Below are 12,968 nucleotides of genomic sequence, written 5' to 3' on the forward strand. Positions count from 1 at the left end.
AGCGCACAAGGGAAGCTGAATCTTCATGTCTACATACTGTCTTATTTCTTTACAATTGTACTAGAAGCCCATGAGAGAGGGAAAGAGGGGGAGAGAGCTGGGTCTGTTTTATGTATGTGTGTACCTCAAGACAGCCTCACTATGCAGACCAGGCTGGCTTCAAATGCACAGAGATCTGCCTGGCTCTTAAAGGTGACACATGCCTTTAATCCCAGCACTTGGGAAGCAGAGGCAGATGGATCTCTGAGTTACAAAGGCTACCCTGGTCTACAGAGTAAGTTCCAGGATAGTCAGCGCTACACTGAGAAACCCTGTCTTGAAAACCCAAAAATAAATTTTAAAAAAATGTGTTAAAGTGTGAAAGCCATCCATGGTGTACCAAGGACACAGAGCCCTTCCACTGTGACAGATAATGTACTGGATGCTCTTTAGACGTCCTCCTCCTAACACCTCCCTTTCCAATGCCACCAATGTCCTATTGAAGGACTCACAGGAGCCACATGCTGCAAAGTGTCAGAAGGAGGACTGGAAGCTAAGTTTGCTAATGTCTTAAACTTGGGCTCTCCCAGACCCACATCCAGGTTGCCCTTCCCTGTAAGTTAAGACAGAGAGGAAAAAGAAAAAATAGCACCTTCCAGAGGGCAGAGTAGAAAGACTGCTCTGTACATACAGTGCCCAGGGCCTAGATGCACTGAGAAAGAGTAAGAGCTCCCAGAACCTAGGCTCCTTCCCTGAACCCTTCGCACTCGGCTGTTCCTGTCTCATCTCAGGATACATGTAAGGGAATGTGTGCAGACAAGGGACAAGAGCTGCACTCTTCCTTGTAACAACTCAGCTACCAAAACAACAGAGGAGACCTATTAGGAAAAGTAAACATTTGGGGTTGGGCTGAAGTCCTAACTGACAGGAAGAGGGAAGAGAGGCCACAAAGTGACCAGCTTTAGTATCGTGAAAAATCGGGACCCCAGATAGCAGGCCTAGCTCCATCCCTTGCTCAATCAGTCTCCCCGTCTATACACAAAGCCAAATAACTCTTAGTCCATCAATTTCCCATTATTCCTGTAACTCCTACCAGAGACTAAAATGATAAAGACCAGTGTAGTGATACAGGCCTTTGATCCCAGCACTCAGAAGACAGAATCAGACAGAACTCCCTGATCTCAAAGCCATCCTGGTCTACATAGGTGTTCCAGGACAGCCTTGGATACATAGTAAGACACTATTTCAAAAATAAATAAATACCCAGGAAGTAGCACCAACATGCTGTTCAAACATGGCCTGAACGTCACTGACACTGAGACATGGGACCCATCCCTAGTCAAAGAACCACAAACAACTAAGGGATGCTCAAGAGTGGGATAGTCTTTCGCAGGGAAGAGCTCACTTACTGGTTAGCCAATACCAAATGGTGAGCCCAGAAAAACAGACATATGAATAGCACTATACTGACTGCAGGTCAACACACACACACACATACACACACATACACACACACACACACACACACACACACACACACAAATGACAATTTGAACAAGGGTTGGGGTATGTGTGATGGTTTGAAGGGAGAAAAGAGAAAATAATATAATTCTACTATAATCTCAAAAGCTAAAAGCTTTTTTAAAAATAGATTTAAAAAGATACATTTGATCTAAAAAAAGAAGATAAAACATCCTTCAATCTGATCACATTTCCACATATATGAAAACCACTGGTCCTGTGCACAAAGGACCATCTCATACAAGAGGGACAAAATATGCTGAAAGCACTGGCTTCTGCAGAAGGTGCCACAATAACTCCTTGTATTGGGCTACCTACAAAAACAGTTTTCCAAGGTCATTCCTCAGAATGTTTGAGATGGATGAGCTCTACTTTCTCTGCAGGGAAACTGAGGCTTAGAAAGACCAAGCAGCCTTCTCAAGGTCATGCAGCCACTTAGTAACTCAGGGAGGCCCAGGACTCGGGTCTTTTGATCCCTGCTCAGAAGCCTTTGTTTGTACTGTATTCTTAATCCAGTTATCTTGTTTGAGCCTCACAATCCTTTGTACACAGCTGCACCTGTAACTAGTCTAATGTATGACTTCCCTGTTAGGCTGTAAGTCATTTGAAAGAAAGATTGGTTTCTATACAGAAGCTGACACAGGGCTACACATACAGTAATTGCTGGGAACTATTGCTGTGACTGACTGAGGGGACTTACTTAAGCCATGAACCACAAGAGTCAATTGGGAGGCTGGTACCAGCATCCTCACACCCCTGTGCTTAGTTAAGAGTACTCTCTCCATATTGGACCCTAAAGCCATGTTTCCAGCCAGAATCTCTAATCTTTAAAACTTGGTGTGCCCCTAAAGTTTGCTTCTCATAGATACAGAACTCACCTGTCCCAGCCAAGAAACCAGGTAGAAGAAATCCATTAAATCAAACTGGCCTTGGTTGTCATCTGCCTCCCCTTCATCAGTTTATGCTACTCTGAAAGCCCCAAATCCCCTGTCCCAGCTACTGTACTACCCTAAGGGAGGATTCTTCTGTCCTCAGGCTCACTCCCAGCCTCTTGGAGAGGAGCCTGGCTCTCCTTGCAGCTTTTCTTACCATTCAATTTGTTTACCAGGCAGCAACCACAGAGCTCAGTGTTACTCACCATCTTGCCTCCCCCAGTCAGGTCAGCCAACTCTCTCTCCTGCTGGAAAGATACAAAGAGCCCCTTATGTGCCCTGGGCATTCCAGCCAAGCTATGCACCTTGGGGATATGACACAGCTACGTCAGCAGCAGCCCACTGCAAGGATCTAGGTAGGCCTTGTAAGAGGCCTTCCCACAGCTCACTCACAGGGCTAGCCACAATCAAGCTCTAATGACTTGCCAGACTTTGCCTCCCATTGGCTATAGGTTTCTTCCAGTCCCCGCAGAGGTCTTTTGGACTATCTTGGATTCTCACTACAATCTATCATCTGAGCACTAACTCCTCTTTCTGCCATCTTCAACAACTAACCCCTCTAAAACACAGGAGGACTCAGGCTGGCATTCAAGGCTGACTGTCTGTCTAGTCTTTTTTCCCAGCCTACCCTTGCTTCCATCCTGCCTGCCACCTCTGCTCTTAGCACATTAGACTTCTCTAACAGCTGGCTTTTTGGTGGAATGTTGCACATAAGTCCTTCTCTGTTCAATGAAAAGACCTTGCTTGTCACTTCTGAGTGCTGAGATCAAATGGCACTTCTTCATAGGCTCCTGTAGGCAAGGCTGCTGCTTCCTCTTGTTGACTCTAAAAGCAGCTGCACACCTCAATTACAGCCTTTATCACTCAACATTGCAAAGATTTGTTTAGGGTTCTGTCTTCCAACCAGTCTGAACTCCTTGAGGACAGCAAGACAGAGAGGTCTTGTTCAGCTCGTCCCAATCATAGCATCTGGCAGAGTAGGTACTCAAAAGGGGGTCTGGGAAATAAGCTCACTGCATAAGTGGCTAAGCTAGCAAAATGAAGCCTTTGGCTGCCTCCCCGGGCTGCTGCACTGGCTGACTACCTCACCCCTAAGCAGAAGTGGAGAGCTAATCTGTGCTGGCCTCTCAAGAGCCAGACAGAGAATGGAGCAGGTTAGGGTCAGGGTAGGAAAAGTGGAGAAAAGAAAGATGAAAGAGAAACCCGAGTTTTGACAGCTGCTCTAAAACCCTGGGTGAGGGAGAATCTAAACAGGACTGCTGGTTTACAGTGGGGCAGCCAAGACAACTTCCTTCCTTCTAGGAGCCTCCACAGAACCTACCTGGGAGGAAAAATCTACCTGGCTGCTTCAGGATTTATCAGGTGATAAATGTGGCGTACACTGTTCTGAGATCTTTAGGAGCTTGGGTTCAGAATGGAGACTGGGACCCCTCCAAGGAGAGAGAGGTTTGTCTGAATTACGGTTCTCTCTTGCCTACAGGGTAGGGCTCACTATAACTTGAGATGGAAAGTAGATCACTTCTCTAACTACTCCAGTCTTTCTGAAGGGAAGAATATTCATTGAGCACCTACTCTGTCCCAGGTTCTTTTTACACATCAGTTCATTTAAACCTCACAGAAAGCCCCAAAGGTCAGTATTAGTATAACCTTTTCATGGGTGAGACACTGGAGTTCAGAGTCAGAGGCAGCATGTTCAAGGTCATACAGACAGGCAGGCTCGGAGGTTGTAGGAGGGGACTACCACCCGATGAAGACAGACTGGGTGACTGAGCTCAGTCAGGTATTGTTGTCCCCCATCCCCAGGTCATGTTTCAGGCCAGATGCTGGGAAGACAAAACATCAAGCAGGCTCCACCGCTTATCTCTTTCCCACAGCTTAGGGTTTCTAGCAAGTGGACACACAGGCACCTTCCCAGGACAGCAGCTGGTGAGCTGGTTCCTCCTTTACCAAGTTAGATCTTGTCTGAGGCTCCAGAACAGGGCCATCAAACTGGATTTTCCTTAGAGGCCAAGAAAAGGAAATGGAAAGAAACAAATGGGAGGGCTCATAGTCTAGAGTCAAAGACCTGGGCCCCACATATACAGCTATATTCTTCCAAACGGACTAGCTAGAGATGCTCATTGCCAGCCCCATGTTCTCCTGGGACCTGTCAGAGCCCAAGAGAAGTGGGTAGTCTGAGCTTACGAAGTAAAAAAGGCGGTGGTGGCACAGCAGCAAACAGGCAGGCTCTGGCTTGCCAGGAGGGCCCTGGCCCCACCTCAACAAAAACTGGCATAGACCAACCTGTAAAGATGCCAATTAAGCCAGTTCTATGACTTTCCAAGTCACTAGGCTGACATACTGGTTAGGAGTAGAGGGAACTAGGGAGTTAAAGAAGACAACATGCTGTTCCAGATGTTTCTCCCTGAGCTCAGCTCAAATCATTTGCTCCCCTAACAGGAAGCCAATGCCCACAGGATCCCAAAGAGCATAACTTCTGACTCATCTGGCCTACATACTGAGCAGATTGAGGCTGGGTGGGAAGGAAGCTCCAGCCTTAGGCTAGCACTGATAATCACATGGAAAAAGGAGAGGAAGGTTATTAGGAATTTACCTCTCCAGCTACCAGGGATTTAGCTTAGGTCCTTTTCGGCTCCTGACCAACTTTCAGCTGCAGAAAGATCATCAGACAGGTTGCTCCCCTCCTACCCTTCTCTGCTCAGAACACCTGGTCTTCTTGGGGTTTCACTGCCCAGCTAAGTTGTGGGCCAACCCAGAACTAATGCTGTCAGGGCCTCTGTGTGTGCCTGTGCCACCCACAGGGTCATTCATGGGCTAGCTGCTTTCTTGCCTTTGGCTAGTGCTCAAGAGCAGACAGGGAACACTTCAGTCCCACTAAAGGTTCCCTATTGAGTAGGCTGAAAAGCAAGATGAAAAAGTGAAAGAGCATAGGGAACTCTGGGCTCAACCCCCAGCTTTTCCTCACAGACTTCTGTAGGACAGGGCCATCGCTAAGTCCAATTTCAGTTCTCTGACTCAGAATAAGCCTGGCTGGTCCAGCCCTAAGCTAATCAGACTAATGACAAAGTGCTCTTATCCTTCTGGCCATTGCTGTTAGCTTCCTACACTGCTGAGGATGTATGAAGTGCTGAGGAAGCAAGGGAAGGTGACGGCAGGCAGACTCTGTTAGTTACCTTTACTTTACCTGTCTGCCAAGCAATCTCCTGCTGCGGGCAAAGGGCCACAAGGATGGAGGGTGAAGCTGGTCCTGAGTTGGGATTCTGACATCCTGCATCCCAGCTCTAGCTCTGTGCTATGTGATCTTATGTATGTAACATGCTATGTGATCTTATGCATGTAACATACTATGTGATCTTATGTATGTAACATACTATGTGATCTTATGTATGTAACATGCTATGTGATCTTATGTATGTAACATGCTATGTGATCTTATGTATGTAACATGCTATGTGATCTTATGCATGTAACATACTATGTGATCTTATGTATGTAACATACTATGTGATCTTATGTATGTAACATGCTATGTGATCTTATGTATGTAACATGCTATGTGATCTTATGTATGTAACATGCTATGTGATCTTATGTATGTAACATGCTATGAGATCTTATGTATGTAACATGCTATGTGATCTTATGTATGTAACATACTATGTGATCTTATGTATGTAACATGCTATGTGATCTTAAGCACGTTTTTGCTTCTCTGGCCTCTGTTTATCTTCTATATAAAGGCTATGCTAGTCAATCTCTTAAGATCTGTTCCAGCTTAGCACACGAATTTATGATATACTTTAGGTCAGTATGCAACAGATACCAGAGTGAGGAAGTGTCTGTTTTCTTTCCTATTCCCACAGACCTTAACAACCACCAAAACTGACCTGTGCTGCGACAACCTTTGGCCCAGGATGTCTGAAATGGACCTTTACTCTGGAGACAGAGTCTCCGGATGAATTCTGCAGGCCGTTTGTGCTAATGTTTCACTTCTCTGGGATAGCACATGCACTCCCAGCCCTCAACCACGAGACTAGGTTCAGGGCGGTCACCCTGAAACTTCCCACAACTTCCCCTCTTATGGCCTTGGGCAGGGACTTAATTTTGGCTTTTTTAGAGCCACAGTATAAACTAAACAAGGAAGATCCAAGCTCTCCGATATCAGAGATTTTGCTAACAGACAAGCTGAGGATATGAGGCAGGGAAACAAAAGCAGACCTGGGCTCTCACTTCAGACTTGGCCTAATAGACACCAGAGGTGTAGATGACATCCACGGGGCCGTATACTAAGTTTGCGGTTGGAAGGTGGAAAAGATGGATATCTGGCTGAGACTTGGGGATGAGAGCCAAAGGGAGGTGCTCCCATTGGGCGTCTCTTCCCACAAATACCAGAGGACGCCCTAATTTTTCTCTTTATTTCTCAGACCCTTAGAAGAAAGAAAGAAAACAATTTCTTGGGCTATTACCTGTGCCAGGCATGGTGCAGGATGTTTTCATACATCTGGTTTTCATTTTCCTCAGCAGTAATGGATATACACATTACTTTTTCCCTTGACTAAACAGGCTAGGGACTCAAGAGCTACCCAAGGTCACACAGCTAGCAAGTGGGATCCCTAAATCTGGCCTTTTCTCACTCTATCCTGAAATCTGGGTAAATGTCCACTAACCATGGAAGAGTTCTCATGCTTTAGAATTTACTAGCAAATCTCAGCTGTTACTTCCAAGACCCCACAAATAAAACCAAGAATTCCTTTCCCACCCCTTCAAGACCTCACCCTTCCCGGGCCCCTGATCCCTGATGACCATGCCCCAATTGAACCAGCCTAAACCCTTTCTAGGTTTTCACGAGCTCATACAGGGTGAAGGCAGAGAATGAGAGCTTCTCCTAGTTCTCAATTGGACTAGGCTTAGTCTAATGTGAGCAAGTGAGGAAAGGCTGGAAGAGACTGACCCAGTGGGCGGGAGGAAACTCCATCTAGGTCAGAGGCCTGGATTTGAAATTTTCTCCTTCTAAGGAGGAGGAGGCCTGGTGACTCTTGGGGAGGGAGGGTGATATTATGGAAGTGACATTTATATGGGACAGCCTTATGGAGTGGGTTCTTAAGATAGTCAAGCACTCCTGTAAGTCACAAGAACAGCTGGGGACACCTTGGGCAGTCCCAATCAATCAGAGGAGAGGGAGGATATATTCTGGAGTAGGGCTCCCTTGGTGACTGTGAGGCTCTGTCTCTATAAACTGGGAGGTACACTATGAAAGGGAGGCTTGTCAGTTCTGGGTATGGCACTAGTCTCCTATCACAAGACAACTGGAATGTAAGCGGGCTCCATCTTCCTGAGGGGGCCACCATTCTGCTGTGTAGTAATCTATAGTCCAACATGCTCAGCTTGGAGGGAAGGTGCTACTCCACTGTCTCTCAGCTTTCTCTAATGGAGAGCAGGGTGCCTGAGTGCTCAAGGGTGAGGTACTCCATGAGTCCCCCACCCCCTCCTACTCCAGTCCTAGATCTGGATTTGGGGAGGAAGTACATATACACAACAGCCTGGGAGTCTACTGACTGGCATGATGAAGCTGACAGTGAGTCCTAGAGTTGAGGCTCTGTCACCCTATCAACTACTAAGAAGAAAGGGTGTCTGCCCACCTGTTGCCTGTGACAATGGACAAAGCTGCCTTTCAGCAGAGGGTGTGATGAGGAGAGACAGACACTCTCTGACCTTTCCATGATAAAAAGAAACTGTGGGTGACAGGATGGGACTCTCTGGGAAGGAGCTGGCCAGTGTGTCAATCCTTCTGAGATCTATGTGTCTGGATGTAAGGGTTAGTGTGACCTGGATTGGGGTGGGGCCGGCTCGGAGTCCTGAGGTCTAAGATTTCCTGGGGTGGAGATACTGAGGTGGTGAGACAGGGATTCTGTGGGGTAAGGGGAGATGGAGAATAGCTGTGGGCTAAGTATGGGGCAGACATCTGTGCGCATGTCAGGGGGTGGCAAAGCCTTAAGGCCAGAGTGACCTGGTGAGCTATGAGCTGGAGATGGGAAACCCCCATCGGGAAGGCACTGGGTCCTCCTTGGATGGTACGGATCAGTCAGTTTGGGGGAGACCCAGAGGGAGGGGGTGGCCTTTCTGTCCGTAGATAGGAAGTAGACTGCCGCTTGCGGCGGGTCTGTGGGGATGGGAGAGTGAAGACACGTTGGTGGGTCAGGCCCACGTCTGTGCTGGTCCCGCGCCCGGCCCAGACCCCAGAACTACTCACGCGCCCTCAGCGCCCTGCGAACCCACGATGAAGCCAAACTTGTCGATGCGGCGCTCGGCGAAGCCGTTGGCCTCCGAGTCCGAGCCGAGCGAGCTCAGCTCATCGGCGGTGGCGGCGTCGGGGCCCTGGGCCAGACTCTCCCGGGTCCCAGACAGGCTCCCGCCCGCTGCGGGCGCGCGCGGCCCATTCTCTTTGCTGCTTTTCGCCATATCGGCCGCGCCCGCCACCAGAGCGCCAGCGGCCACCTCAGCCGCCTTAGCCTCCCGGCCTCCGCCGACGCTGCCGACGCCCCGCCCACGCACCGCGCCCATTGGCTGCCCCAAAGCTGGGGGCGGATACCCAGGGAGCTCCCACCACGCGCCCAATGGGTGCAGAGGGTCCCGGGCCCCGCCCCTCCTCCAGCCTGGCGCCAAGTGGACCGACGTGAAGGGGAGGGACAACCGTCACCAGGGCCCCGCCTTCCCTGGCTGCCAATCACAAAAACTCACCTGGACTAGCTCGTCTGGCTTTTCCGGGTTGGCCCGGAGCTGGTGTGTCACCTGCTGCCGCGCTCTGACAGAAGGTCCAGGGCTTCTCTGGAGGTCCTACCGGTCTCTGCCTCCATGAGAAACAGGGTCGTAGGTAAGGCTGCTTCGCCGGTTCATTTTAAAGAACAGTGATTAGACGCAAGTGGGCTTAGGAATCTGAACCACCTTGCTGCTCTGCTTAGGGGCATGTAAATTAGCTCATGGGAGACCCTATAAGAATAATACAGACCTAAGCTCTACTTTTTTCTTCCTAACACCTTTTTTGGTGAGGGTTGATTGGTATTGTTTTTCTTTGAGATAGTGTCTCTAAAGTGGCTTTGAGCTTGCTATGTAGCCCAGGGCCCTTCCCGGCTCCCAAGTGCTGGGATTACAGATGTGGGCTACCATGCCGGACTCCCCAGTGGTTTTATTGAGATAAGATTAGCATATAACAAATTCCATCTATTTAAAGTGTATACTTCCTAAGTTTGAATCCCATCACCCCATCGACCACCTACCTATACATGCACAAATAAATAAAAATTTAAAATAAATTAGGCATAATAATAGATATGTCTGCACTCAGTAGGCTAAAACAGTTTACAAGTTCTGGACTGACTGGGCTACAGATAAAAACCCTATCTCAAAAAAAAAAAAAGTATAATACCATGGTTCTTTAGTATCCTTACATAGTTGTGCAAACATTGCATCCAATTTTAGAACATTTTTATCCCCCAAAGAAACTCCTATCCAGTAAAGGTTGTTTCCAGTCCTCCTCACTGTCTCTGGTAACTATAATTCTTTGTACCTATAGATTTGCTTCTTAGACATTTCAATATCTATGATTATCAATGATTGTGTGTCCAGTTTTTTGTTTGTTTGTTTAAGACAGGGTCTTGTCTTGCTTGTGATATGGGCTGGCCTTAAGCTTTCTTTTTGCTTTCAAGATATATCTGCATTGCATACTTATTAGTGCTTTATTCTTTTTATGGCTGAATTATATTCCTTTGTATGGACATACCACACTTATACACTATTCATCGGTGAAAGTCATTTGACTATTTCTTTTTCTTTTTCCTCTATTTGACCTGATACATTATTTTCATTTTTCTTAGGTAGAATTTCCTAGGAGGGGAATTTCTGTGTTTTAATAACTTTTGTTAACCTTTAAAAAAATGTGTGTGCAGAAGTAAGAGACATTTTTCAGGAGTCATTTCTTATATGGAAATATATATAGATCCTGGGTATCAAACTCAGGTCACAAGGCTTGGCAGCAAGGACCTTTACCTGCTGAGCCTTCATGGTGGCCCATTTAACCTTTTGAGCAACTGGCAAATTGCTTTCCAAACTGGTTGTGCCATCTCTTGTAATCTTGTAGTAATTTTATACATGCCCTATTTTACAGGTAGGTAAATCGAGGTTCTATAAAATCAAGTCAGTTGTCTTAGATCCCAGGTTAGTTTTTAGCAGTCCGAGGACCTCGGCTCTCACACAATACTTGGATTAGAATTGGGCCAATTACACTCCTATGCACTCAATCCCAGCATACAACTTTCAGTCCTAACATTTGTCAGCTCTTAGAGTGGTTCCTCATTCATCTGGTTTTATATAGTTTACCAGTGTCATTTGACTCTCCCTAGATAACTAAGTGGGAAAGACAGCCTACCAAGTCTGAAACAAACTCCAAGAAAGGGATTTAGCTCAGAGTGACTCACCAGCCATTTCCTTGATGCCACATAGCCTGACATTGTTGAAGATCTGCAGTTTACATTCCAATTGCTTCTGGTTTTCTATACAAAGAGCAACAGCAGACGTAGGAGCAAGCACAGGCCATTTTGCTCTTAAAACGCTATCCGGGAGGACATTCCTCCTTCTCATAGCTGAACACAGATCCCAGGAGGCACAGAGTGCCTATTCCAGGGATGCAGAGAAGAACTAGATAGAACAAGTGGATAGTGTAGTAACCATGTTTAACCACACCATCTTGGTCCTAAGGTTCTATCTCCCAAACATGTTTCAGCCCTCTAAGGGCAAATATACAGATTGTACTTTTTTTTTTGCTGTTGTGGTTACATACTTGACAAAAGCAATTAGGGAGCGAGGTTCATTTATCTTGGCTCATAGTCTGAGGGTCCAGTCACCAAAAGTGGGTAGTTCTACTTGTTCTCTCTTGAGAGAAGTCTCCATTTTGTAATCCCTGGGATACAAGACATGTGCCACCAGCTCCTTTTTTCCTGCACCACAGCCCATGGAATGGTTCCGCAACCCATCACCCGGTGGGTCTTTCTCTTCAGTTCAACCTTTCTGGAATGAACCTCACAGAAGTAACTCCAAATCCATTCCAAATTGACAGTGTAAATTAAATACCACACAGATACCCAGAAATCTCAGGGAAGCATAAACCATCTTTCAGAAACAGAAGAGACTGAAGTTGATGACCATGGGGCAAATCTGAGGCCTCCCCCCATCCCTTTTTTTTTTCCCCCTGAACCAGGGCCTGTTACTTGGGCTGCCCCTCCAACTCCTGGGCTCAAACAATTGCCCTGCCTAATCATATCCAAGTAGTTGGAACCAGCATGCCTGGCTTCTTTTAGACTAGTTCATCAGTAGAATAAAATACTAGAAAAAAATGAAACCTTTAATTATTTTGAGATTTTAGTGTGACATGTCCTTAAGCATTTGATACATGGTAATTCCCAGTAAACAGTGGGCACAAGTAATAGTATTCATAATTTTCAAGTTCATGATTGTCTTGTTCCCCACCATAGCCTACAGCTGTAGCAGTGAACAGCTTAAACCACGGCACATGGGTAGTTTCACTAAATTACTATGTGTTCTTGTGTAACATTATTGAAAACATAGGGATGTCAGTTATTTGGTGAGAAAGTATGCTTTGCTTCTTAAGCCTTGAGAACAAGAAAGGCACATTTAGTGTGTGTCAGGGTGGAAGTGTGTGCCCAGGTGCATATGGGTGCATGTGAAAAGCCGAATGTTAATGGAAAGTGTCTCCCTTAATCACACTTCACCTTATTTTCTGAAATAGTCTCTCAATGAACTCAGCAATTTAGTTGAGTGGTGAGCCAGCCAGCTTCCAGGATCCTTGTGTCTCTGGCTCACACATATGGTGTGATTCCCAGTTTTGTATGGTGTAGGGACCCTAACTCAAGTTCTCATACTTATTTGGTAAGAACTCTCACAACTGAAGCATCGCTCTACCTCTCAATGTTAATTTCTTTAAACTGCAGGGCACTTCCAACGTTTTTTTTCTTATTTCTATGTATATGTCTGTGTATATTATGTGTGCACAGGTGCACTCGGGCCAGCTTGTTATAGGCAGTTGTGACCCACCTGACATGGATGCTGGGAACTGAACTAAGGTCCTCTTACAGAGCAGCAATCAGCACAGGAGCTGATCATGATATGGCTGTTGTACCCATGAACCCATAGCACCAGGCCTACAGGAAACTGGACCTACTATCATGGACTGGGGGGTGGCATTGGGATAATCATAAAGCCTCACCTTCCCTGAGGACTTACAGGCAGGTAATAGTTGCTGGGTAGAGGAAGGAATATCCTCTAGTGGTGTTGCCCTTGATCACACAACCCCAGTTAGATTCAGTGGGCCACACACACCACACAGACACAAACATGAGGAAACTTGTTGGAAAGAAGTGTTTGCTGGGAGAAGGAAAGGATGAGGATAATGGAGGGCATATGACCAAAGTAATTTATAGATAATACATTATCATATTTTTAATAATTTTTTACAAAAATTTTAAA

General features: G+C 46.5%; 1 protein-coding gene across 1 annotated transcript in view; it reads right to left on the reverse strand.

Moving 5' to 3' along the window:
• The window catches only part of Tbc1d10a (TBC1 domain family member 10A), a 28,456-nt gene extending 19,488 nt beyond the window's left edge, over nucleotides 1-8,968 (reverse strand). The window contains exon 1 of the mRNA XM_034508977.1: nucleotides 8,683-8,968. Within this exon, the coding sequence (XP_034364868.1) occupies nucleotides 8,683-8,891 (209 nt within the window). The 5' untranslated portion in view covers nucleotides 8,892-8,968. The remainder of the gene's footprint in view (nucleotides 1-8,682) is intronic.
• Nucleotides 8,969-12,968: the final 4,000 nt, after the last annotated feature.

Source organism: Arvicanthis niloticus, chromosome 7 (genome assembly GCF_011762505.2).
Source record: "Arvicanthis niloticus isolate mArvNil1 chromosome 7, mArvNil1.pat.X, whole genome shotgun sequence".
In the NCBI taxonomy this organism is placed as follows: Eukaryota; Metazoa; Chordata; class Mammalia; order Rodentia; family Muridae; genus Arvicanthis; species Arvicanthis niloticus.